Source organism: Toxotes jaculatrix, chromosome 16, assembly GCF_017976425.1.
Source record: "Toxotes jaculatrix isolate fToxJac2 chromosome 16, fToxJac2.pri, whole genome shotgun sequence".
NCBI lineage: Eukaryota > Metazoa > Chordata > Actinopteri > Toxotidae > Toxotes > Toxotes jaculatrix.
The window spans coordinates 11785814-11812278 of record NC_054409.1 but is presented as its reverse complement, the minus strand read 5'-3'; the positions used below and the strand labels follow the sequence as shown (position 1 = coordinate 11812278).

At 40.7% G+C, this 26465-nt stretch overlaps 2 protein-coding genes across 3 annotated transcripts; one reads left to right on the top strand and one right to left on the bottom strand.

Moving 5' to 3' along the window:
- Nucleotides 1-1281: 1281 nt before the first annotated feature.
- Nucleotides 1282-12061, top strand: LOC121195262 (anthrax toxin receptor 2-like). Of its 2 annotated transcripts, none has more exons than XM_041058604.1 (17): nt 1282-1582; nt 2223-2294; nt 3209-3280; nt 3472-3553; nt 3831-3935; nt 4266-4334; nt 5536-5616; nt 5743-5803; nt 5998-6093; nt 6876-6945; nt 8460-8538; nt 8714-8809; nt 8958-9008; nt 9429-9524; nt 9725-9898; nt 10186-10266; nt 11923-12061. In XM_041058604.1, the coding sequence occupies exons 1-17, from the start codon at nt 1458-1460 to the stop codon at nt 11959-11961; spliced, it is 1449 nt and encodes a 482-aa protein (XP_040914538.1). In that variant the 5' UTR covers nt 1282-1457; the 3' UTR covers nt 11962-12061. The 2 variants fall into 2 exon arrangements, with proteins under 2 accessions (XP_040914538.1, XP_040914539.1); XM_041058605.1 differs by lacking the exon at nt 1282-1582 and adding an exon at nt 1672-1755.
- A 244-nt stretch (nt 12062-12305) lies between these two features.
- LOC121195261 (ras-GEF domain-containing family member 1B-B-like) lies at nt 12306-26058 on the bottom strand. The gene is made up of 14 exons (XM_041058603.1): nt 25818-26058; nt 19586-20113; nt 19295-19417; nt 18633-18770; nt 18209-18424; nt 17574-17648; nt 15856-15948; nt 15561-15663; nt 15033-15112; nt 14788-14883; nt 14596-14691; nt 14138-14261; nt 13928-14000; nt 12306-13818 (listed from the first exon to the last, which is right to left on the bottom strand). The coding sequence occupies exons 2-14, from the start codon at nt 20105-20107 to the stop codon at nt 13785-13787; spliced, it is 1773 nt and encodes a 590-aa protein (XP_040914537.1). The 5' UTR covers nt 20108-20113; nt 25818-26058; the 3' UTR covers nt 12306-13784.
- Between the last annotated feature and the right edge of the window lie 407 nt (nt 26059-26465).

Below are 26465 nucleotides of genomic sequence, written 5' to 3'. Positions count from 1 at the left end.
TCAGACTCTTGCAAAGGAGCAAATCATTCTGACATACCAAGGGCGTTGTGTTAGCCTATTCAATTCTGCTTTCCATCTGCAATAGATTTACAGGAACATGATGCATTTGTTTGTCCTGAATAGAGAAAAAAAGGCAGTACATGGATTATTATTGGGAGAGTGTTTTATAAGTCAGACATGCACTGTAACAAGCCTCTGCTGAACTGATCATTGGCTGAGGGGAAAACTTTTATTGAAAAAAATCTAGCAACATGGCACCCTATTTTAAAATGAATCAAAAGCACAGGAGTCTTTTCAGACACTGAGGAGAAGGATTCATCTCTTTGCTGACAGGCAGCTGCACCCCTCACATCTATTTCAACAAATATAGGAATTGTTATGGTTCAAATATGTAGGTACATTAAGGGATCTGTCATTCTTTGTATATCTTGTGAAGTCAGTCAGTTTCTATTTGTGTCTTTTTGCCAACTGCGCTGTTAACTAGTCAAGGTTAATTCCAGGAGCAACATGAAGCTTCTTTGCCTTCAAAATAAAAGGGCACAGTAAAGCACAATGGAGGAAAATATTTCATTTTTTAAAAATGTGACATTTTTCTGTATTTTGCAAAATAATATCACAAGGATTACATTCGATGACATTCATATATACTTTACGCTAGTTTGCTGTGTGCTGCTGCTTTGTATTTTATAACTATTTATTCTTATACATTTATTCGTGCATGTCCGAAAATGTAGGCTGCACTGTCTCCAGTGTTGAACAAACAAACAAAGCTTTGAAAATAGTTAAGTAATTAATTCACTTTAGTTTCGTTAGTAGCAGTAGTTTCATGTAGTAACATTGCCATTCTCCTTAAGGCATCCCTCTGCATGCATATAGACTATTACAGTGATTGTAATAGTACATTTTTTAAAAAGACTACACAGGAAATAGAATTTTGGCTTATTATGACGCATTTACAGCAAGGTTTATTAAAGTGCATGGTCCCTTTCACACAACCCATTAGATAAATATACAAAAAAATAAATAAACATAGCGAGTTTACCTAAATACAGAGAAGAAATGTATCAAAGCAACGTGAAAATGTATTTATGCAAAACTATTTTACACAGATTTATGAATGCACTGGGCTGAAAACACAGCGGTGCTCCCTTAGAGGTATATCTAGTCTTTAATTTGAAGAATCCTGAGGGAAGTCCGGTTCTGTCTTGGTCTGTGTAACAGCTGTGTGGTGCCCTGCCCCGTTTATGTTATTATCAGCCTGCTGCAGTCAGTGAACACACACGCACACTCACTCACACATAATGCACTTACTTACACCCACCAGTGGTTCAACATGTGAGCTGCTGGGCCGGTGCTGTGAAGATGAAGGATTCACAGCTGCACTGATTTGAGGATCTATGTTTTTTTATTTTATATTTTTTCAAAGAGACTCACTGCTGATATGAAACGCATGGATTATGGATGCGATGTGGATATGTTGCAAAATCCTACTTTTTGTTAGTGTGTGTGTGAATGCCTCGTTGCACGGAGGCGACGACGCTTCTTGCGATGGAGCGTTTGATATTTATTTTGTTTTGGACAGGTGAGTGGTGAATACTGGACTTGTCTCTTATAGCGGTTTGCTCGGAGTCAACAGGCACAGACCAACATATTTATTTAATAATTGTTACCTCAGTGCAGAGACAGTCTTTGATTCAGTCTTCTCCATGTATGGCTGTGTTTGGTTTACCATGTTCCTCTGCTGCTTCACTGCAGGTTTGACAGGTTTATTTTAATCTTTTCTGTTCTGAACACCAGAGTTTGGAGTGTACACTTGGAGGAAGTTCACTTCCAAGGTTGTTCTCAGCGTATTATGTTGATAACATAAGGTGACAGGAACAACAGAACAAACAGACCAACACCCATTCTGACTTTATTCTGCTATTCTGTGTGATTTATTTCTTTTTTTGTTGTTGTTGTTTGGTGATTCTGCGTGAGAGCTGCACTGGGAGTTTGGGAAAACAGATAATGTTTGAATTATCAAATAACCGGTATGTAGCTTATACAGAAAAAATAGAAAATAATTAAATATAAATGAAGTTGGATCAGTCTGATTAACATTCCCCTGTTTTTATAAAGTCCTGTTGTCAAATGCTTGGTGTTACATTGCATATTGGATTATCCGATTCTTTGGTCTTTGGCTGTGTGTAATCTGTCACTTTTTGAGCTGTCTGTTTGTGCAGGTCAGGCAGTGTGTGGGGACACTGGGATGAGATCTATGGATTTGCAGAGCAGCTCACCAACAGGTTTGTCAGGTAAGGTAAATTAGCTGTTGTCTGCTTTTGAATTTTGTAATCCCTCTCTCTTCTCCTCTCATCTCATCATCCTTAGAGTTTATGGGCTTTTATACTCTGAAAAGTCTGTCACGTTAAACCCAAATTAGATTCACACAGCAGATGTTGAACGAATTAAACATGGAGTATAGGTCTAGGAGTATAGGAGTCAGTGTAGGTCTTTAAACTACAATACAAACAGTAGTAGTGAGTAGAAAAGTAGGGCATATCTATTTTGGGCAGTAGACATCATACAAGGCCACCAACTGGTCCAAAACCTCTCTGGGTAATGGTGCAGAGGGTGTGTGTGTGATATCTTTAGGTTTTAATAGTGGGTTGCTAAATATGAGAGCAAGACAGCCAGCCAGATGTTGAAGGTGGTGCTGACCACAACAGACGGTCCTGTGCCCCTTTACAGCTGAAGGGGGAGACCAAGGAAGTAAAACTGACAGGGTTAGAGGTTCAGTTCCCTTTGTTATGGAGGAGAGTGGGTGTGCAAGGCACTCTTAATTTAATGGTATGTTAATTTATTTTTTTTGCAGTGTGGTATCATCTGCATTGTCATGTTAAAAAGTGTTATGTTAGGTCAAGTCATGTCATATATCTTGCCGTGTTTTTCATTTCATTACAATACAGTTCATTAAATCACATTATATGTCAGTGCCATATAATGTCATGTCATGTTCTGTAACAGGGTTATTGTCTATATAAATATCATATGTCGTGTTGTGTCATACTTTATTACAAGATAATGGAAAGAGTTGCAAAAGTGCATCTAGAGATATGTAATGATAAACTAGCAAAACCAAGGGAGGCAGGCCTTGCGTTGTATAAGGTCTATCATCCTTTTGTTTGCTTTTGTGCTGAAGATTTGTGTGTGTGTTTGTGTGTTCCAGTCCCAGGATGAGGGTTTCCTACATCGTCTTTTCAGCCAAAGCGGTTGTGATCCTTCCACTAACAGGAGACAGGTACGGTCTTCAATTTTCAAAACTTCCCTCTCTTCTCTTTCTTTCTCCTCGTCCTAACTCCCTCATCTGTCGTCCTTATCCTCCTCCTTTCTGAAAAACAACAACACAGATCACCAGATCATACAGAACGTGGGCTTTAATCCCTCTTTAATTAAACTGTGCTGTCCCTGTTTTGTGATCTGGTTTCAAAGGTCAAAAATCAATGAGGGTTTGAAGAAGCTGAGCCAAATCAAACCTGCTGGTGAAACTTACATGCATGAAGGGATGAAAGCGGTAGGTACACGCGTATAAAGGCCACATCAGACATTGTGATTACTTGCCAGGAGCCATATTCCTTACACAGATGATCAGTTTATAATTTTCAAAAGAAAATGGAAAGGAGTTTCTAAAATCTATTCATATTTAAAAACCTGTTGTGAGTTATTTCCTCCCATATTGTATCCTACAGTATTACACACACTCACATCCACAGTTGGTATGCAAGCTGGATTTTGCTGTTAAGACTCAAAGGGTTGCCTCCTCTGAATATGTTCCAACGTTCACTTCTCAGGTGTCAGAGCAGATGAAGGCACAAACTTCACCATCGTCTACCATCATCATCATTCTGACTGATGGCAAGCTGGATGTTTACCCCTATGAACTAAGTGTTCAGGAGGTATCTCTCACAAAAACACACTGACACATGCACATGCTTCTCAAATCGCTCTGTTGTTGTACTGAGTCCCAACACACTAATAAAAGTTTAAAGGGTGTACATGTTGATTTTGTATCGTGTTTCATGAACTGAAACAGCTGAAGAAGCAGAACATTCAACACTCTAAAAACCTTACCATGTCTTGTGGAAAATTGTTGGCTGAAATATAAAATATATAGGATGTACTTGGTCTTTTATTTATTTTCTGATAACTGATCATAAACATGGGTTTAATGTTTGTCAGTAGCAGCAAAAATTCACTCACGACTCTCTTTGCATTACGCTGCATAGGCTGACAAAGCCAGAGGGTTTGGAGCCAGAGTGTACTGTGTCGGGGTCATGGACTTTGACCACAAACAGGTACGAGGACTTACTGTTTTTACTCTTCTCTCTTTACTTTGTCTTGTTGGTTTCTGCCGTGCAGCTCTGTGAGAAAGAACACTTTCACTCTCTGTTACTGATACTGTTGGCTGATTAAACACTGGGGTTTTATTTGTCTTTCTGTGCGTGTGTGTGTGTGTGTGTGTCAGTGTCAGTGTGTGTTCAGATGTGGTCAGAACTTCAATAGGCTGTTGTTTTTGAGCCAGATTTATCACCGCACCTTGACCTTGCTGCTCAGTCTAGTTTGAGTTCAACTGAATCCTCCTAAGGATAGAATAGCAGGTGGCTGGTAGAGATTTCTAGTTTGTGGTTCATACTTTGTTTGGTTTATATGAAAACATGGAATAAATTTTGTAAGCCAGCATGTTATCATTTTGATTTTTCTTCCTGCGCAGGTATCAAGTTGTTGAAAGGGAGCATTGTGTTGGGAGTGAAAACACAGAAGTGAAGGGTGAAACTTAATGTGTCCTCAAAGTTGTTTTCTCATGCAGGATAAGAATGAACCCAAACGCCTTATGCTGACTGTGGTGACTGAAGGCAATAAAAAAGAGAAAATATTATCATCCTGCAAACACCAAAATGATTAAGAACAATTGGTCTGCAGTGTTTGCTGTGATATGTGATCTTTTGTACAGTCAACATCTTAATAAAATTTACAGTCTAAAGAAAAACCTGTAATTACATTTGTTGAGAAATACGATACTGAGTTATTTCATTTAAAGTGGTATCCATTGTTGCATAAACTCCTGCCCTGAATCATGCCTGCATTAGTGTTGTTTATTTTGCTATTGCAGCACCGTTAATCACATTATTACTCTCTGTAATAAGTATTAATAAGGACATGTACATGGCTTCAAAACTGCATAACTCATGCCCAGAAAGTCTTCAGTAGTCAGTGGGTGCAAGTGATCTTCTGTCTGGTTACTGACCGAGTGCACTCTGTGGCCTGAGGAGGAAGTAATTTTATCACTCTGTAATTAAGTAACGTCAGACAAGCTTCCTGTTCTGCTGTCATTAAAGCAGGAGATGAAAGCTTCAGCAGACTGACCCAGAGCTTTCATCCCCTAGAAACAGGCTTTTCCTCCCTAAATGATGCTGAACCAAAACCCAGTATGAGTATCTTGAAATAACTTTAACGTGAAGGCAGGCAAACTGTTGTTCTTTTTTTTTTTTGTCACAGCTTGCTGAAATAGCAGATGGGACAGAGCAAGTCTTCCCAGTTTTGTCTGGGTTTCATGCCCTCAAAGACACCGTCAATTCGGTGAGGTCACATCACATATAAAGACACACAAAAACATTAATGGACAGACAGTTTGAGTGTCACAGCATGCTGTGTGAGTACAGACCTGTAAGTGGGGCTTCTGAGTGCATCTGTATCTCCACACAGATCCTGAAGCAGTCATGCACAGACGCATTCACGATAGAGCCGTCAAGTGTTTGTGTGAATGGTAAGTTAGCAGGAAAGAGTTTGTTGCCTCTGTAATGTTTGAATATAATATTGTAGCAATAAATTACGGTGTAAATTAATTATGTTATAAAGTAAAACACAGTGTTGGTCTGTTCCACATTGTACAAACATTCATGCTCCTCATAGGATGAGAATTAAGTGCAGCGTTTGTGTAATGTGTCCGGTGTTTTCCAGAGTCTTTCAGTGTGGTGCTGAGGGGCAGCGGCTTCAGCGGATCCAAGAGGGCAGACAATGTACTCTGCTTCCTCACTGTCAATCAAAATACATACAGTCAGTAAACAGCACACTCAACACACTCATGACTTACACAGTTGCATTTTAGAGGTCAGCTATACATTTAGCTTTTGGATGCTAATAATAAGGAGCAAACCAACGTTACAGGTTCACTTCACACTGATGCTTAAGCGTGTGGCCGCAGGGTACTGTGGTGCATTCTGGTATAACATCATCTATGAAATGAAACGTGATACAATGTGCAAGATCTCTGTGCTGCGGTGGAAAGTCAGAGTCATGACGTCCAGAAACAAACAGTGGCCGCATTTTATTGACTTCAGCTGGAGAACAGAGGAGACATTGTGAGACTGAGCAGAGGGAGGGAGGACATGTTCGCTCTGTCTTTAGTCTATTAAAGGATCGATGGAGGGTGGGGGCAGTGTCACTGGGAGGACGTGGAAGGGATAGCACATGACTGTGTTGTGTGCTCCTTTTCCTTCGTCTTGTTCCCTTGTTTTTTATCTCTGCTGCTGGAACGTTTTTCCTTCCTTGCTTTTGCCATCAATCTGATGTTTAGAGTTTTCCTGTTTAGGATGTTTAGGATGTAGCACATTTCAGGCGTTAAAACGTCAAAAAAAATAGCATTTCTATTGGCCAATCAGTGCACATACACACACAGTTTTGCAAGCCAAAACTGATGTGTTTTTGCTTTCCATTTATAATAAACTTTGTATATTATTCCTTTTTATCTTTTCATCTTTTTTGGGGGGGCGTAGGAAGATGCTTTCTTTATTGGCAGTAACAGTTCTCAGAGTTTGTATCTATCTGCTTCCTCTCAGACCAGAAGCCGACAGTAGTTAGAGATGGCTATCTGCTGTGTCCAGCTCCTATTCTGCATGAGGTTGGACAGTAAGTCAACACACACATACATACACACACAAAATGTATGTAACCCTGTGTGAAAATATTAAATGAGTTGCAAGTCAAAAACCAGAGCTCTTCCCAAAGGCAAAAACCAAACTGTGGTTAAAAGTGTAACAACAGTTATATTCATAGTATGTCATGTAGTAGTAGTATAGTAGTATGTAATAGTATGTAATAGTATGTCTCTTCATTGTTATTTAAAGACAATGGTGTGTAGTTGTAGTTTCCCATAAAAGAAATGGTAGCCACAAGAATTTCTTAATACACAGCTGTGAAACCACAGTTAGGTTTGAACACTGAAAATAGTGACTGAAGCTTTCATTATGTCACATGGTTTGTTTTTATTGTCACTTCTGTCCTTGTTTTTTTCTTTCTGTTTTGTTGCATTTTGAAACCTTTGTGGTTAAAAATAATTAGCACCAAATCTTGTTATCAGAGTCCTGAGCATTTCAGTGCAGCACCGAGCTTTTCTCTCACTGTCAAGCCAATACAGAGCCTGTGCTTCCCATAAATAGAAGAACACATGAATCTTTGTGAAAGAAAAATCCAGATCTGGAACGTCATTTGGCATGATATCATTGTATAACATCATTAACCTGGCATTCCTCGGACAACGCCAGCTTAACCCAGGCTTGAGAAGAAGTGCATCACTGAAGTGCAGTACAGAAAAATGGTGTCACATCAGGATCACAGGAGTGGGAATAATAAATACTTTTTGTGCAGTAATGTAAAACAAATATACATATACTGAAATACATTTACTCTAAATACATTTTAAAAAATTATATAATAATATGGGTAGATCATCATTTCAATCTATCAGCATTCAAATAAAGGAAGCTGAAATTAGAAACTAGAAATCTGTTGTGTGTGTAGAAACGGAGAAAGAAACAAGAACAATGTTTACAGTAAAATCTGTGACTGGCTCACACGGCTTAAAGTGCTGGATGAACTGAAGCCAGTCCGACCAGAATATCTCTGTGGCATTTAGAGAGCGAGCCAAAGCTGATTTAACTTCACCCACTTCAAACAGCGCTCCCTCTCTCTCTCTGTCTCCAGTCACCTCTCACTTTCCATCATGTCTCATCCTCTCTCTCACACTCCCGTGAAGGCTGAAACACTCGTGGATAGTTTGATCATGCATGAGGGACAAAGCAGAAACAATCTCAGCTGAGTTCCACCTCAGTAGTCCGTCCACAAACATTATTTAACCTCAAACTTTAATGGCACATAAGGAAATCTGGTAATAATGTGATAAGAATTTGAATAGCAGTGACTTCCTTTTTTAATGAGTCAGTGTTCTTTGGGCCTAAGTTGCCAAGAAGCAGAGCTAAATGATCATGCTACTCCAAGTTTGTAGCCTGTAATATGAAACAATCACAAACAAGTCAAAGTCAGTCACTCTGACCTGGATTTAAATCTGGATGGGATTATCACCCCCAATAAAGCAGAACTGCCTTCTGATGTTGTTTTCAGTTACTATGTTGTTATAATTCCAGATCTATTGAAGTGCTGGTTAGTCTGAACAATGGACAATCTTACATCTCCAGTCCCATCACCATCTATGCCACAACATGTGTAAGTGTCAATCATATTGTACTGAAAAAAAAAACCCTAAGCTTTAGGTTTGAAGGAGAATTGTCCATTTCATATTAGAGTTTAGAATGAAATATTAAATGAATGTATGAAGGAATGAATTACTAAATGAGTAATGTGATGTGTGTAGCTGTTTTTCTGTGTGTCTTTATTGCAGTCTGATGGGACCTGGGTGCTCTGGTTGCTGTTGGCTCTGTTGCTGTTACTGGCTCTGGGTTTGCTCTGGTGGTTCTGGCCTCTTTGCTGCACTGTGGTGAGTCTTTGTATGTGCGTGTGTAATTCAAATTTAGGCAGTGCAAGCATGAACCGTAATTCTGCGCTATTAATGGAAGTAGCCCAGAAGTGTTTCTGAAGTGTTGCTATTTGGTTTCTGTGGTAACAGTCACACTTACTTCTTACAGGTGATCAGAGACCCACCCCCATCTCGCCCCCCTCCTCCACCTCCTGTCATTGTGAGTAGACCAAAAATGGTTAAAAAAACATGTTCCTCTCACTTCATCAGTAGGTTTCTGAGTTTTTTTAGTCTTAAGTTATGGTTTTTAGCAGTTTTAGCAGTGACTGGAGTGACCTTCCTCCAAGGTGCAGGGAGAAAGGTCTAGGTGTGGACTTCCTCTTTATCAAAACAGCCTTCAATGCAATATTCATGATGCTCAGCACATATTGATCCTGAGTTATGAGAAAATGCAGTGATGCCTGATCCTAAGAAATTACAAATGTAATACCACATAAAAAGCAGTTTCATTGTAGGAGGAGTTTAAGGTCAAGATTAAGATTTAAGTCAGAGATCTTTAAGTGTATAGAATAAGTATAAAAGTGTAAAAGGTGCAGAACAGACTCTAAAGTTATTTTACTCGACCTTTACACTGTTTAAGGAGCCAGAGGAGGATCTCTCACCAAAACACAGGTGGCCCACAGTGGATGCCTCATACTATGGAGGCAGAGGTCCTGGAGGAATAAAACGCATGGAGGTAAATAAAAATACAGAAACATCATATAAAACATCCACAGTTTTTCACTTTGATTGATGCTTTAATTTTAAGAGTTTTACCAGTGTTCTTGGCTATGACTAAGTGCAGATGAACACACACATTGGTTATTGTGAAAATCAAGTCTGTGTGAGTTCAGTAACAGACACGTCTGTTTTGTCGGTCATTTGTACTTATTTTAGGTGCGCTGGGGGCAGAAGGGATCAACAGAGGAGGGGTCACGGCTAGAGAAAGCCAAAAATGCTGTGGTCACTATGCCAGAGGAAGTGGAGGAGCCCATCATACCCCGACCCCCACCAAGACCTCCTCCAGTCTACATCCCCCCAACACAGTCCAAATGGTACACTCCCATCAAGGTGAGTCTCTTTCACTGGTCATTACTGTCCACATTAAAGTCCCTTTGAATTAGGTGATGTTAGCAACTTTGTGAGCATATAAATAATGGGAGATAAAATTGTTAAAGATGGAAATTATGAACATATTTCAAACTACATTTTGGCTGCTTCAATACATACATGTATCTATCACTCCATCATACAAACATGCAAATAGGTGATATGACGTGCATGTTTTATACTTTTCTTTATCTGTATTTTCCTATTCTGTCTTTGATTGATTCAACCTGATTTGACTTGATCTTCAGGGGCGTTTTGATGCGTTTCTGGCTTTACTCAGAAGACAGTACGACAGAGTGGCGATCATGAGGCCGACACCTCACGACAAGGTAAGAAGTGTCTGCCTTGCTTTAATCTACAAACAATAAAAATTTATGTTGGATGAAGGAAAAAGCTGCTGCTTATCAATGTAGAATACCCAAGCTGGACTGTCTGTAGCCACCAAATAGTGATTATAATTTTGCCATAAAGCACCACCAGTTAATTTGATCAGACAGTGGATCCACCCTCTTAACCCCACCATGATTTGATTAGATAATCACAGAAATGAACGCAGCCCAGTTTGTCCCTCTCTTATTATCTGTCCAACAGCTTGCTGCATCATCTCAGTTGTTATAAGTAACCGTCTAAATGTCAACACTTGCACAGGACGTCATCAAACACAGCTTGAACAGGCTACAGGGCCTCCACTCTTTTAGGATTGTTTAATTCTCTCAAAATAAGAAATTGGCCTCATGAGGCTAATACAGTGCCTATAAAAAGTGTTCACCCCCGTGGGTGTTCTCTCCTTTTACTTCTTTTATAAATGGAATCATGGTCAATAATTTGGCTTTATGACAAGAATTTACAAAAAAAAAAAAAAAAAGCTCTTTAAGGTCAAAATGAAAACAGATTTCTACAAAGAAATTTTACTCCCCTCTTCTTTGCAAAACTGCTCAAACTCTGTCAGGTTGCACTGGGATCAGGCGTAAACAGCCCTTTTCAAGTCCAGCCACAAATTCTCTATTGGATTGAGGTCTGGGCTTTGACTTAGCCACTCCAGAACATTCGCCTTGATGTCTTTAAACCATGTCTGTGTAGCTTTCACTGTATTCTTCAGGTCATTGTCTTGCGGGAAAATTAATCTTTTCCCAAGTCGAAGTTCTCTTGCAGACTGAATCAGATTGTCTTCCAGGATTTCCTTTTACCAGGGCAACAGTTCTTGTATGCAGAGTCTCTCCCATCTCAGCTCCTGAAGCTTTTAACTCGTTCAGATCTAGGCAGACCTGATCTAGGCAGATTTACACATGTGCCATTTTCCCTCTATTTCTTAATGATGGATTTAACTGAGCTCCAGGGGTTGTTCAGTGACTTTGATTTTTTTTTTTTTTTTCTATCTATCCCCTGACTTATACTTAGTGACTTCTTCTCAGAGTTGCTTGGAGTGTTCTTTTGTCTTTATGGTGTGATTGCAAACAGGAATACTGATTAACATCTGAACCTTCCAGACACAGGTGTTTTTATACTGCAATCACTTGAGACACAGTCAATGCACTCAGGTGATCTTCATTTCACTAATGGTGAGACTACTAGAACCAATTGGCTGGACCTCTGTTGAATGAGGTCAATGAGGTCAGTCACCTTAAAGGGGGTGAATATTTATGCAATCACACACACACACACACACACACACACACACACACACACACACACACACACACACACACACATATATATATATGTCAGTGAAAAGGTTCCCTCACATTATAAAGTTTTACTGGATTTCTCTCAAGTGACTAATTATCTTGACGTTGTCAGACAATGAATCATGATGGCTTGTGGTTATGCTAATTCAGATAAATTAACATGTAACATTCATTACCTTTGCTTGTGTTGTTTTGTATCATGTTCTGTTAAAAAAAAACCTAAAAACTGCCACTTTATATAATCAGCATTTTACTGCAGCAAGTGTCAACATTTAATGTAATATCTTTTGTTGTCCTCAGGGCCGCTGCATTAACTTCACCAGAGTTCAGAGTCGCTGATGTTCAAACATGAAGATCAACACTTTTTACTTCCTGTTTTTTTTTTTGTGCACCCAGAGATGAATTCTGGGATTCAGTGTGTATTGTAAATAAATGTCTTTACTTATATTATGTTACTGTTTCTGCATTCAGAATTGTTTTACCTGCTTTATTAATTGTTTTGTGCATCAGTTAAAACCAAATCACATATATTTCAGTTATTCTGTTTATTTCAAAGAAAAAATATAGTTCTCTTTTCACAAAGACCTTCAGTAGAAGTACCCTGACCGGTGACACAAATGATATACACACACACATACAAAAAAAGACTGGAAAAAAGCTTACATGAGAAACACCTTACAAAACATATGAAACATAAAATGAGCTTTTTTTTTTTTTTTTTACATAAAAATGTACTGTAGCATCATTTTCACTCATAGGCAGATTTTGAAGGACCACATCATGCTCACAGCATCACAGATAAAGATGAAGAGGAGGATGAGCTTCCTGCACATACACACACCAGTTTGTGTCTTATTCAGACCTACAACACGTCTTTGTCATACAAGAACTGGTGTATTAACAAAATAGCTTACCAACACAGAGCCAGCCAACCAGCAACAAGCTCATGGTGAAACTTCAGAGAAAGTACATGAAGAAAAAACACATTTTTTTTTAAACTTCTGATACAAAATACAACTTAATACTGTATAGAAAGACGCCTTAAAATAGGAGTCACAAAATCCTATAATACAACACACAAGACCCCACTGAAGTGCATTTGATTTAACTTGCATGATTAGCATGATGTTGCTGTCACTCGCACAACTCTGCATCACCAATACGCCGTCAAAGTGCACACGTCACTAAATGTCTACAGACAAACAATGAATGATGAGAATAGTGTTTCTAAAATGTGTCTGTCAATAAGTGGCTGATGGATTGACTTGCATTATGTGTGTAAATTAGATGAAAGGCTTGTGGAGTACTGTGAAATAGCCTGATATTTGTGCTGTGTGCAAAGTGGGAGCAAATGGACTGGATGTGATGCACGTTCTGCTCAATATGTTGGCACTGAGTCAAGCACTCAAACAAGACAACAAGCGGCAACAACACTTCTAAAAGCAGTTGTGAGCCCATTATTTATAATACAAATCGATGTTCCGAAGTGGATCTCTCCTCTCCCTGTGCTTTCTGACTGAGCTCAGGCAGCCACATCCACAGAAAAGCAGTGCCGATGTTGCTGAGTATAACTAAAGAGGTTCAAAGAAATGACAGTCCCTTCATGTTTCTGCAATATGAGGCTGTTGTTGACATGATGGCAGTCCACTGAAGGTATAAACAAACATGTCTCCAGAGCTAGCCACACACTTCTGACTAGCTCTGGAGACATCTCATGTCCTTTAAGTGCCTCAGACTGAGCTGATGAAGAAGCACAGTTGGTAATCCAGATCTGTAATCTGAGCTCTTCTTGGGAATCATTAGTTTCAAAAATAATTTCATGAAGACTCACAAGACAGAGGATTATATTAACAACTGCAGCACTGGGGTCCTTTGGCACTGGATGAATTTCATCAAGGACTGTTACAGTATTTGGATTTATAAATCATTCAGGCTCCTTGTGATCTCAAAGCCCAGATAACAGTGTTCTGTTTATCTGTAAGAACGTGGGTCCAGCTGCATTTGTTATCCTGTCGATCACTGTTGATCAGTTTGTTCAAGACGTAAAATTTGGCCATGGGAATGTAAAAAAAAATGTCCATAATAAGACAGCGTGGAGGAATGTGTAGCTTTATAAAAATCCTTATTTATTTACAGTCTGTAGTGCAGAGGAGATCTTTTTCTTAGGACCGATTCTCCCGATGCAGAAGGGAAGATCTGGAAAACAAAATATAAATAACCAGTGTTACCCTATTGATTAAATAATTTTGTTATGATTAAGGTGATTTGATTGTTTTTGACTGCATGCACGAGTGTCTACACCCACCTGAGAGACCTACGACTGTCCTTCTCAATGTTGTTCTCAGGTCCTTCACTCTCGTACGAGGCCAGATGCAGCTCTGCAACAGTAAAGAAAAATACACCCTTTTGAGTTTGATATGTTTTCCCACTTTGGGGCAAACTGCCAGACGACACCTGACAGTTGTGTGATTTATGTATGGAGGAATCATACGCGCAGAGAAGATTGTGTACTGACCATCTTCGCTGAAAACCGGCGTGGTAACGAGGTACTGGAGGATCTGTCTGTCTCTGTCAAATGGACAAACCACCTGACGCCACACCAGGAACTCGCTCACCTGCTTTGCCAGCTCCCACAGTTTCTGTTGAGACACAGTGAAAACAGACTTCATTAATATTGATGCCATTTTAACAAAAAACATCTGTTTGGGCTCGTACAGACCCAAGGAATTCACAAGAACCACTGAGATCACAACAGGCCACAAGCAAACAAAAACACAGAGGAAAATTGTGTTGGACTTTTTAGCCACCAGAGGGCAGCACTATATCACATGTGAAAGCCTCTTCTCCAGGTTTAAACTTTTGTTGTGTACGGGGTATCATTTTACAGTGACTGATGAAATCTTAATCTGTTTAAAGGAGCTACTGTTTTGTTTGTCAATATTTATCACAACAATCAAACAATTAGTGACTGACCTCAAAGTTGATGTGTCCATTGGCCAGCCTGCTGGCACAGCCCTCATTCAGGAAGTAGATGTCTTTAATAAGGAGGCTGAAGAAGGGAATCACAATCTGGAGGAAACAGACAACAGTAGCTTTATCTTCATGTTTTACATTTGGGACATTTGACTTTTTTTCTGTATAGAACAATCCTGTGTGCTCTCTCACCTTCTCCTGGCTGCTGTGAGCAGTCTCAGACCGCTGGGTGGCGCCACGGAGCGCAGTACGGTAGTTACTGAAGTTACTGGATGGGTCCATCTGGTGCTGAATGAGATCCGACAAAGGGGACGTTAAACAACTCCAGCCAGCAACGAACTTCACTACAAAAACATCTAATTACAACAGAAAATATTCACACCACTGGTACACAATTCGTGTACCAGTGCATCGTTGATGTATGCAGGTTTTCTTACCTCCAGGATTTCAAATTTGTCAGTGTTGACTTTACTCCAGGTTTTCTTCAGTCTGGAAACAGGACTCATGTTCATCCCAGCTGAGAAATAGAGACAGTATGAGTGTACGAAGCATTTATAAAGAACAAAACTAAGAAACTGAGCAGGCTGATCTGCTTCAAGTCTTCAGTAAGTCAGTTTTATACTTTCTTGAACTGATTAGCTTAAACTGCAGCTGGCACTGTATTTGTTCACAGCACTAAATCTGAATATTGGCTATTCAACAAAAAACATAGTGGGAACTACAATTTAACTATAGTGTCCCCTATTACAACAACAAGCTGTGACAGTGGTTTGTGAGATGCTGCAGGATTTTTACTTTTTCTACTTCATTTAATGTGTGCTGACACAAGTTTAAGCCCTATGGTTGATTCTGTACTGCATTTCCCAGAAACCACCTCTCACTGAGACAGCGTTGGGGCAGAGATAGGTTGTCTGCTTTTAATTATCAGTTCTTTTTTCCCTGTGTGTTTTCTGTTGAGTACTCACTGATGATGGCCATGAGGGAATTGAAGTTGCCAATGTTGAAACACTCCTGAGCCACATCGATGAAGAACTCTATGATCCGCGCTCTGTGTTTCTTCTTCACCGGCTGTAATGAGAGCACATGACAGGAAGTGAATGTGAATCGAAGCCGTTAAAAGTGGATACTAGCGACATTGTTTATGCTGTAAGCGTGGCTTATGATCCACATCTGCATATGAACAACATGAATGAACTCTGCTGTGTGTAAAATGGGGACAGACACAGAAATTTGTGATCTGTTTCTTTAAGTACAACGTACCATACAGATCTCAGTGGCCACTAGGTAACTCAGTCTGTTGAACCAGTTCACATACGCCTCCAGGTTACTGGTTTTACGCTTCCGGAAGAAACCCTACGAAAAACAAAAGGAGGCAAACGACATGATCAAAACACATGTAGGTAAACAGAATCTTTTTCATGTTTTTAATCAGTATTTCAGTTTTTATGGGTAAACAGAGCCTGCTGAAATGCCAAGATTTGAATCTACCTTTGGTTTTTTCATCTTTGAATACATTCAGCTGTGTAACAAATGCATACAGCTCAAATAGCTTTTTCTGGACCTTTCAGCAACATCTCATGACCTTCCTAAGAAGAATACTGAGAAAAGAACTGAGTATCAATACACTACAAAAACAAATACTGTGCTCATTCCATTCACTGAGGAAGACCGTGAGATGTGGTTGAAAGCTAAAACACTAGTGAACCTTGAGTTAAGATGTATTTTTTTTAAATATTCTTTTTGGATTATTTGTTTTTTGACATTTGGGCACATTGTAATTTCCATATTTAACAGCTTTTTGTAACAAAACCTGGCAAGATAACTCCTGACCAGATCTATGAATATCTGCATCATAATTTTCTTATGAGTCTCCAATGAATAATTTTTTTATAAAAAGAAATGTGAAGCTGCTACTCTGTAATTTCCTTTGCAAATGGGTCTTGACAGCCCTCACACCCACACACCTTTGGACCTGCACACTGAAGTCTGTGACGTGTCTGTTGTTATTTTCACCTCATTTACATCTGCTTTTGGCTGCTTTGGTTTTCTGTGGTGAACCTGTTTGCCAGAGGCACTTTTATATAAATAAACATTATAAAAGCCCTGTATAAATAAACTTGACTTGGCCGTGATGATGTAATCCCGGAGATCCATGGCTCTATTAAATGCTTACACAACATCAGCAGCCCACTCCACTCCAAACTTCCCCTCTATGCTTCGGGACCCCTTACGCTGACTCAACCGCTCTTTTTTATACAAAGTGCGTCTTATATAACCGGCGCAGCACCGGTGAGAGCTGAGATGCAGCGGGGTCACAAACACCCGTTGAAAGCTTATACCCAGCAGCGCTGATTGAAAACGACCCTTCAGCTGACTCACAGGACCACTTAGGAGTGAAAGAGCCCTTCAGATACACTTTAGACATACGTAGAATGGCTCTTTCATACTGCGTTTGATGCATTTTCAAAAGCTACATAAAAAAAAAAAACCACTGGACAAATTCACATTTTATCTGCCAGAGGGCTCTTTCATGTGGTTTCAAAAGCAAATTAACGTGAAGTGAAGCAAACCACAAATTTCACTCATAGCAGACCCAAAACGAAGAGACCTCATCAAAATAATAAAGAATGATTTAATAATGACTACAGACTGAATCATTCCTTTGCTGCAGATAACTAGCATGTTAGCCAATAAAACTAAAACTATATGCAGCACGCTGTGGCGGTTAGATCTATCTGTCTGCTATTTTTGACTGGAATTAGTTAATTTAATTTGGATGACTTTGTAAAATCGGCCATGTTCTCATATGATGCATAGACAGCTTTAATCACTGAGAAAACCTTTTAACCCGCAACATAAAGTTCCAGCAACAAACAAATGAGAATAAAATCCGAGCTACAAGAGAGATTGTGATTATGTCTTAATGTCCATGAACAAGCTGAGAGAGCCGCTGTCTATGCATGCAGACTCAATTGTACCTTATGGTTCTCCAGAGGATCCTTCATGGCAAATGTCTGGATGAACTCTTCAGGGCCAATAAAACTCAGTCTGTCCTGAAGGCAGAGAACAGGAACAGTAACATATGAGACAACGATGAGGACAAAGAAAACAAGGGAGGATGGTGATCAAGAAGAAAGGGAGATTAAACGCAAGTTATCCTTATTTATGTATAAAATAACAATGTTAATAAACTTTCTATATGCAGCACTACTGCAAAGCATTAAACATGGAGAAAGCAATAAAACTAAGAAATAAAAATCAGAAAACAAAATATTAATGTCAATACATAAGCAGGAAACAGAAAGGCAAAGACAACTTTGCTGTTTAACATGTATATGAAAATGACCCTCTATATTAAGGCTATAAAAGTGTGTTCTTAAACACTGTGTGTGCACCACACAGACAATAAATTTACTAAATTTAGTTCAGTAAAAAAAAAAAAACAACAACAAAAAAAAACCGCCTGCTAAGCAGAAACCACACAAGACTTATAAAATCCTCACAACCGTGAAAACACTTTTAATCACAGGCACATCTACAGATTGTCGTAAAAATCACACAATAAATGATCACACATGTGACTCAGGCACCATCACATCAACTAAGACCTTACCAGTTCAATGTGTGTGAGCTGCTGAGCGAGGATGAACGGGTCGTCGCACACGCTCAGTACGTCGCTTCTCTGACCCGAAGCCTGTTTGCTTTTCAGGGACGCGGGCCGCTCCATCGCCACGGCGTTGAGTGCAGCCACGGCCTCCTCGTACTGGCCGAGTGCTGACAGCCGTTTGATCAGCCGCTGGGTCATCTGCTGCATGGCTCGCCAAGAGTACTGGAAGGGCGACACAAACAACAACACAAATCATGAGATCTGATATTCTAGGAGAGGAAACTAAAACTTTTACTTGACTAAGACGAGGGGAGTCACAGACGTAAACACAATTCCTGATTTGTCAAGTCATCTAGTACAAGTACCCTTCTATACATTAGCCAGTGTTTTCTACATTGTTCTGTTTCTACAGATACGGTGCGACACTAACCTCGTCACCTCGGGCCACATGGTGCGTCATGTCCTTGAGGCAGCGCATCATCCTCTCGTCCCTGAAGTCGTACGGAAATGTCTCCGTCCACTCAGTCAGCAGCTGCACCAGCTTTGGCGCCACCTCACGGAAACGGATCTAAAAACCGTCATAAGGCATGTTACACTGGTGTACACATTAAATCATTTAATGGCACTTAAATGATGTAATCTGTCTTGGGACAAAATCTAAACCCACTGACCTAACCATTGCTGTCTGCTGTCTTTCCAAGACAAAATGCTTTTATTTGTTCATTTGTTTACTTTATTGTTCCCGTTAAATGTGTTCCCTTCACTTTTATTTCCCTAGTGTCAATTTGAATCCCCTCTCTGTCTGTCTGAAATATCTTTGCTTGTGAAATAGATAAATATTTTCTCCCAAAAAAAATAAAAAAAAGAATTACAGAGGTTTGTGTGCGTGTGTGTTTCTGTGGGTGAGAGAGTGTGACTGTAACGCAGTGGGTGTGAGATTGTGTGGGAAAATGGAGAAGAATAATTATAACAGTGTGTGTACGTGTGTATATTGTGTGTGTGTGTGTGTGTGTGTGTGTGTGTGTGTGTGTGTGTGTGTGTGTGTGTGTGTGTGTGTGTGTGTGTGTGTGTGTGTGTGTGAGATCCTCCCACCTTATCCAGCAGGGCGTCTCCAGACCGCTGCTGCTCCACACACAGGTGACAAACCCTCGTCATGAGCTCGTACGGGTGCAGGAAGAGGCGTGAACTCAGCAGGAAGGTGAACACATATGACCTCTGATGACGAGGAGACAGGACAGCTCTCAGAATAACACAGCAGACGACAACAGAAGTCGACACAGACAGCTGACATCTTTCCTCACTCTGAACTAGTCCATTTGCAATCAATGGAAAAGGTCATGTACTGCTTAGAGCACAAAGAGAGTACATTTTATTAGTACTTACATCAGGGTAGTAGTCCACCGTGGGAACCAGGTGCTGGATAAGAGCCTCAAGTGATGCTGAAACCAAACTGTTGTCATGGTAACACATCTCCCCATAGCTAGCAGTGATGCCGTGACTGTAAAGTCGAGCTTTCGTCACAGCGGTGTTGTTACGACAAGACTGCTCGCTGCTGCTGCCGCTGCTGGTGTGGCGGTAGGCACGGCCTGGACAGGAAGTGCTGTGCTGTCGAGGGCTGCGAGGCTGCGGCGAGGAGTACGGGTTCTCCGAAACCGCGCAGGTGCTGTTGTAATGATGCTCCTTCGCCGTTACAGAGGAGACAGAGGAGCTGCGGTAGGAACTGTGAGGCTGTGGTATGTCGTAAGGGTTTTCAGCGGCAGAGTAGGCGCCATTGTAGACGTTTTCTTTCGCGGGTTTTGGGGCGGTGCCGTTGCGGTAAGGGCTGTGAGGCTGGGGATGGTTGTTGTTGTTGCTGTACGGAGCGCAAGAGCTGAACTTTCCAGCATAGGGAGTTGTGGGAGGCATGATGACCTGCAGAAGAGACACAAGGAGGATGAGGTTAGGAGTGAGCAATATGGATAAAACACAGTCTGTGTAATTTTATGTCATGACATTGACAGAATTCTTGCAGTGGACTGACCATCTTTAAGTTGACATTAGAAGTCACTCTGCTGCACTTAATCTGTTGTGAACCAAAAGTCCTGACTACAGATGTCTCCTGTACATTGCATCATATGCTGTTTTACCACAGCGTGACTCAGTTCCCCACCCCCAATCACACAAAGAAGGGACTTAGAGGTGTCTGTGAAAGTAACTGCACTTAATCACATAATGTTACCCTTCCTCTGTTTACTGTTTTGACTTTGAAATGTTGAAAGATATGTCCTTGTGATATTCACTTTCTCTAAAAAATGTTTTTTCTCCACTGTCTCCTGCTTTATTGCAGCTTTTGTCACATTCTTGAAGCTAACTTGTTGGAAACAGAGCTGCACAAAGGGGAAAAAAAACAGGCCGACAGATGGATGATCTCAAGGCAGCAATGATTTTTTTGTCTCAATGGTTAAGATAATTGGATCTGAGGTTGGTAAGCTGATCCCAGATCACCACCAAGGCGTGCTTTAACTCTGGAGCCATCTTTATCCTGCTACTGTTGTCTGTCTAGGAACCACATGCCAGCGTAAATCTCGCTGCACACTCACGCAGACACACACCCACACACACATAGCCCACACAGCGACATATACACATGCACGTATGCTGTGCCACAAAACAAAACCCTGCAGGAATCCAGCAGACTTTTGTTTGTCCATCACAGCGCCGACAGAGAAGTGTCTGCCTGAGCCAACATCTTACACACACACACATACACACCCTTGTCCACCATGGCGCCTAGCCCCACGCCGGTATAATCCAAACACACACGCATGTCACACATAAACAAATGATGGTTTGAGCAACACACACACACACACACACTCTTGTATACCACAGCGCCTGGCGTCATGCCAGTGTAAGCCAGTCCAGTGCCAACTCGTCTGAACTCTGTGATCTCAGCCTGCTGTTCTCCCTCTAACTCTGTTAAAAGATTACAGTGGCTTTACCTTCCCAGAGTTACGATATGTAATCTGGAAAAGCGCAGCGCTGGTGGTCAAGTTGAGATAATAATCTACTGAGTAATATTTACCCTAGTTTGGATGCCTTCTTCCTCGTCTCCAGGCTCCTGTTTGCATTGAAAGGTGACCTTACACAAGGGGAAAACACGTCCAGAAATCTAAAACCAATCATGGTTTTTTTCCAGACTGACTTCCTGAAAAGTTGACCCTTTGGATAGTTGCGGCTTCCAAGCTGCAGCACTGAAATTGCACTCTTCCTAAATCATAGGTTGGACTCTCTGTGGACGATTTAATAATGACGTTGGGGAGCGTAATTTCATATTGAAAGCATTGTTTACATTCTCTTGTTTGTAAACTTTGAAGATTGCAGCCTTATGAAGAGGTCTGATGTGGTGATTAAAAATACAGGAAAAGGCAGAAATGTATAGTTAGAACATTGTACCAACAAAACCACAGGGATAAAGTTTCATCTGTGCAGGCTTTTCTCTTGTACTGAACTTTTTAAAATACTAAAGAAACATTGCACAGTTTTATATTGTATTTTTCCTTTAACCAACATCAGCTCTGTCATGTCACACATCAGACATCTCCTGTGTTGACAAATGGCACAGACGATGGTGTGCGTTGTCTAAAATGTCATAACCCGGTTCATTAGAAGGTTAAAACGAACTGAACTTTTGATGGAGCTGCAGGCAAATATCATGGGATTTAACCCAGTGAAATATTTCCAAACCGCTTCAAAGCAACAACAGTTTGGTGGTTTCCATGAATGTGACAGTTATCAAATGTCCTAGTGTATATGAATGCCACTCTTGTCTAGACTTTTAGTATCCGATGAAAATTTGAATACTTCTTTAGAGGCTTTTTCTTTTTAAATCCGACAAGAATACATTAATGGGGGCAGTGGTGGAGTTCAGCCATTTTTTTTTTCAGCTGTACTAACTTCCTTCTTGTATCCCTACAGGTTTTCAGAAGCACCAACAGCAACACTAACTTCATCCCAGTTGGTCCCAGAGCTGAAAACAGCCTTAATCTTTTCAACCTTAGGCAAACTATTTTTTTTCTAAATGTGGTTTTTAAAGGTACACCAAGCTATTCTGTTCTGAGGAGGGGGAGAACAAGGGGGAGGTCTTTAACAATAGAGGTATTATCTATCCTGTCATGGCATTAACAACCGCACAAAGACCCCCAGGAAGAGATCAGAGCAGATCACAGCAGATCAGACACACACAGCAGCTTTCACACACTCTGTTTCTCCACCGTCAGGCCGTATGACGCCCTGCCTCTGCGTGAACCGAGACCAGGATCATTTTCACATCAGTCAAACCAGTAAAGCATACTTTCTCATTCTCCTGTGAGGTGTGAACTCTTATTATACCTTGACAGACATCATGTACTGTGAGGTCATGCATCATAAATCTGCCCTTTTATTTAGAAGTGCAATAAACGCACAGGAATCTATCGTCGTGACACTGGTGAAGGAGCGTATCGAAACTCACATATTGACATAAGCAGATATAACTGCACGTGGCAGCAGCTCCCAAATTAAGTGCAACATAGCATTTATGGTATTACACATGTACATACACAGCACAGAGTGAATTATAACACAAAACTGTGCAATCACGCAAAGTGGTGTGGAGCATGCAGCTAACTTAGTCATTCTAAATTGTCCTTATTCAAAGCCAATTAAGCCCAGCAAGCATCTACGTACTCGCTGGCCTAATAATAGGCAGTGCTGGAACCCCCCGATGGTTCACTACAACAGCAGCTGAAAGGAACAAGAGAAGATTTGTTTGCAAGGGTTGTTTTTTGTGACGTCTAATCAAATTTGAGGACTTTAAGCAGTGGCCAGAACATAATTAACTATTATTGTCTTTCAGCAGTCATGTTGCAGCGAAATTACCTTAAGTAGCTGTGAAGCACTTATGAAGCTCTTTGACTCATTTGTCATGATTGGGACGTTCTGTTCATATTGCCCAGTTAATTTCAACACAGGTCCAATGAGGCTTCTAATACGTGCCATAATAAGGACACCACACCCTTTGAAATGTACTGACTCGTGTAAAGTTCAGCATGTAGGTTAACACAATGTGGACACATGGCGTGAGAGCAAAGTTGTCAGGAGAAGCAGTCTGTAAGAGTGAAGGAGCAGCCTGCACCTGATAACAGGAGCTGTAAAACAGTTTCAGAGCAGTAAAAGGCCAATGTAATGCAGTGCTATCTTTGCACCTTATGTACTTTGACACTAATAAGTTACAGCAGGTAAGGAGTGCGAAGGAAACCCTTCACAGTCAGCCTTATTCCTGACAATACATGAGGTTAAAGTACAGCCTGTGCTCATATCGCTCACTTGCGGTTTTGTCACAGCTGCAAACTAAACAGTTTTACATGTACAGAGGTTAACCCCTCATTCTCAAACTTTGATTTGATTACACTTGACTTCAGAGAAGAGGAGGCAGAAATAAAGTGAATCTATGATGCCTCGTTTAAAGGTGTGGGGACAGCCTTCTCTTGCTTTTTGATGATATACCTCAAATGCGGCATACTGAACCTTTTTATCAGACCTAATTAAGCGCATAACCCTCTGCCTCTTCTGATCCCCCCTCCGCCCTGTTAATTTTTGCACAGTCCCTAAATGTGGCACAGAATTTGGCCAAAATGTCTTGAAATATTCTGTGCAAGAGAACCCCTCAATACATTATGTTTCTCTTCCAAATCATAGAAAGGATCTAAAAGATTATAGAGGTTAAGATCAAGACTCCACACGTGGGTACACAGTGAGGTTTAAGCCATGTTGTACTAAGCTCATTCTAATATTTGGGGTCTCAAAGAAGCAATAGTAGTGCTCAAGCTAGTTATAGATACATGAATAAACAGCTGAAAATAAGCATCAGTCCAGATGTTATTTTGTTCTACTTGGCTGTGCAAGCATGCAGAACAGTTTCCATCTTGTTACACCCATAATCCATGATGTTTTGAGGTTGTTTTCCTCTGCTTTACTTAAATTCCATTCTTACAGACTGCACCACAGTCCTCATCCTCTTCCTGACCACCAGACGTCAAGCGTCATGATCACTTGACCAAACGACCCAAACCAAAGTAGGAGAAAACATCACAGAGCTCAAAAAAAAAAAAAAACCTGCTCCACTCAAGTAAGTGTATGGGCCAGATTAGGCCTGTGGCCGTTGTCAAAACACCAGACGCTGGGGACCCACTGACCAGTGTAAAAACCTGCACCTGCACCCAGATCTGATAAACAGTCAAACAGAGCCGGATACAGACAGACACCACACTCAGATCGACTGGAGAGATATGTGGAATACAATTCACCCAGTGCTGGACCTGTTATCATCGCCCCCCCCCTCCCTCCACACACACACACACACACACTGCATTCAAGTATGCATTTCCTTGTGTGCAAGTGCTACACAAACAGGGTTGCAGAGGCACAGAAGCCCACACACCTGTCCCCTGTATGATCTGGTAGGCTAGTACAGTATTAACCTAGAGTCAGAAAGGATAAAGACACATTATCTCCTCTGCAGCTATAAACCTAAGCTTGTGTAAGGGTTTTTCTCTCTCTCTCTCTCTCTCTCTCTCTGTCACACACACACACACACACACACACACACACACACACTTGTTTTATTTATTTATTTTTATGTCTATAAACCTACAGATCTCATAAATCTCTGCCTCTCAGCACAATGGAAACATTTCACATTAAGATTAAAGTTGGAATAAGTAGCTTTAAGCAGTAAAACAACTGGATTTGATTGTTTTTAGACCACCTGACGTCCCAAATGCTGCTTCTCAGGCTGCGTTTGTGTTAATTATTAAAGAAGTTTAACCATATAATTTGAGTTTAATTTAAACAGGCTGTCTTGCGAAGCAAATTGAGGCATTTGTTTGAGCAGGTTAACAGACTGTTGGTTTATTTTAAAAGGTGTTTGGACAGAGAACGAGATGATTCAAGCTTTTTAAAGTCTGCTTGGGCAGGAGTACACACACTTTCTCTCATTCTTTTTTCTTTCCCCTACAGACACACACGCACACACACAATCTGTTATTCTCTCTCTCTCTCACACACACACACACACACACATACACACACAGACACACACCATGCCTGGTCTACATTATGGGCTTCTAACTGAGTCATAACACAGTAAAAGTAAAAGCTGACTGTGAAAAAGCCATGCTGTGCAACCACAGTCCCATCACAGGTGCTGGTGAGTAATGTTTGTTTGTGTCTGACAGCCAGCCTAATTATAACTCATATGGGTGGTAAACAATAACAACAAATGTTGCTATGAGGAAGATAAAACAGATCTGTCAACATGATTTTCTGACTGTTATAGCTTGAGTTCAAGTTTAATAACAAATCATCTGATTAGCTAAATGAAATTAAAATAAACCTTGTGAACATCATTGTGTGACTGTAAACCTTAATTTAGGTCTGTTGAGTGCCTTATCATGAGCCTTTACACATCTCCAGGAGTTACATAACATATTTCAGTCCAGTGGAAAATTATTTTCTCCCCATCAACCATAATTTTAACAAGAATAAAGTTCATTGTTTCTCTATAATCACATCATCCACAGCATGAACAGCTTACCTCTTATGTGCTGCAGCTGCAGAGTCCGAATGCAATCTCTCACTGACAGAAACAGTTGAAAAAAAAACAAAAAACAAAAACAAGACTATCCAAACTACTTGTAATCTCCGTGGTTTGAATGTGTCCCCACAGCAGGATAAAAATGAACGATGGTGCAACACACAGATAACTCTTTCAGCGGTGTGTTCATGCCGTGCTCGGCTCCATTGTGTGTCTCCGATCCCGATATTCGAGTCAATTTGAACCAGCAGCGCCGTAATGAGCCACAAAGCGAGGCGTATTCAAATAACTTCCATAGAGCCGGGAAAATCCACCAATCGCTGCACGGGGGCGGGTGCCTCAAGGGATGGCTCGGGCCAATCGCAGGAGGAGGAGTCGAAAAATCGAAATCGCCGCTGGTTCTGATTGGCTGGCTCGCCGTGCGTCGACTTCTTTTCTTTTCAACCGCAGCCAGAAGCAGCGAATGTTTTTGTTGGAGAGCTGGGATGTGGGAAGGTGTAAGGTTTCCTCCCGGAATGTGCTTGTGTGTGTGTGTGACTGCAAGTTGGTCTCAGTCACTTAAAAATCAAGAATTTGCAAAAGTATAAGCATCTAAAGCTGCTGCAATGTATGTTTATAAAGTTTTTATGTTGTAAAACATGAAAGTGA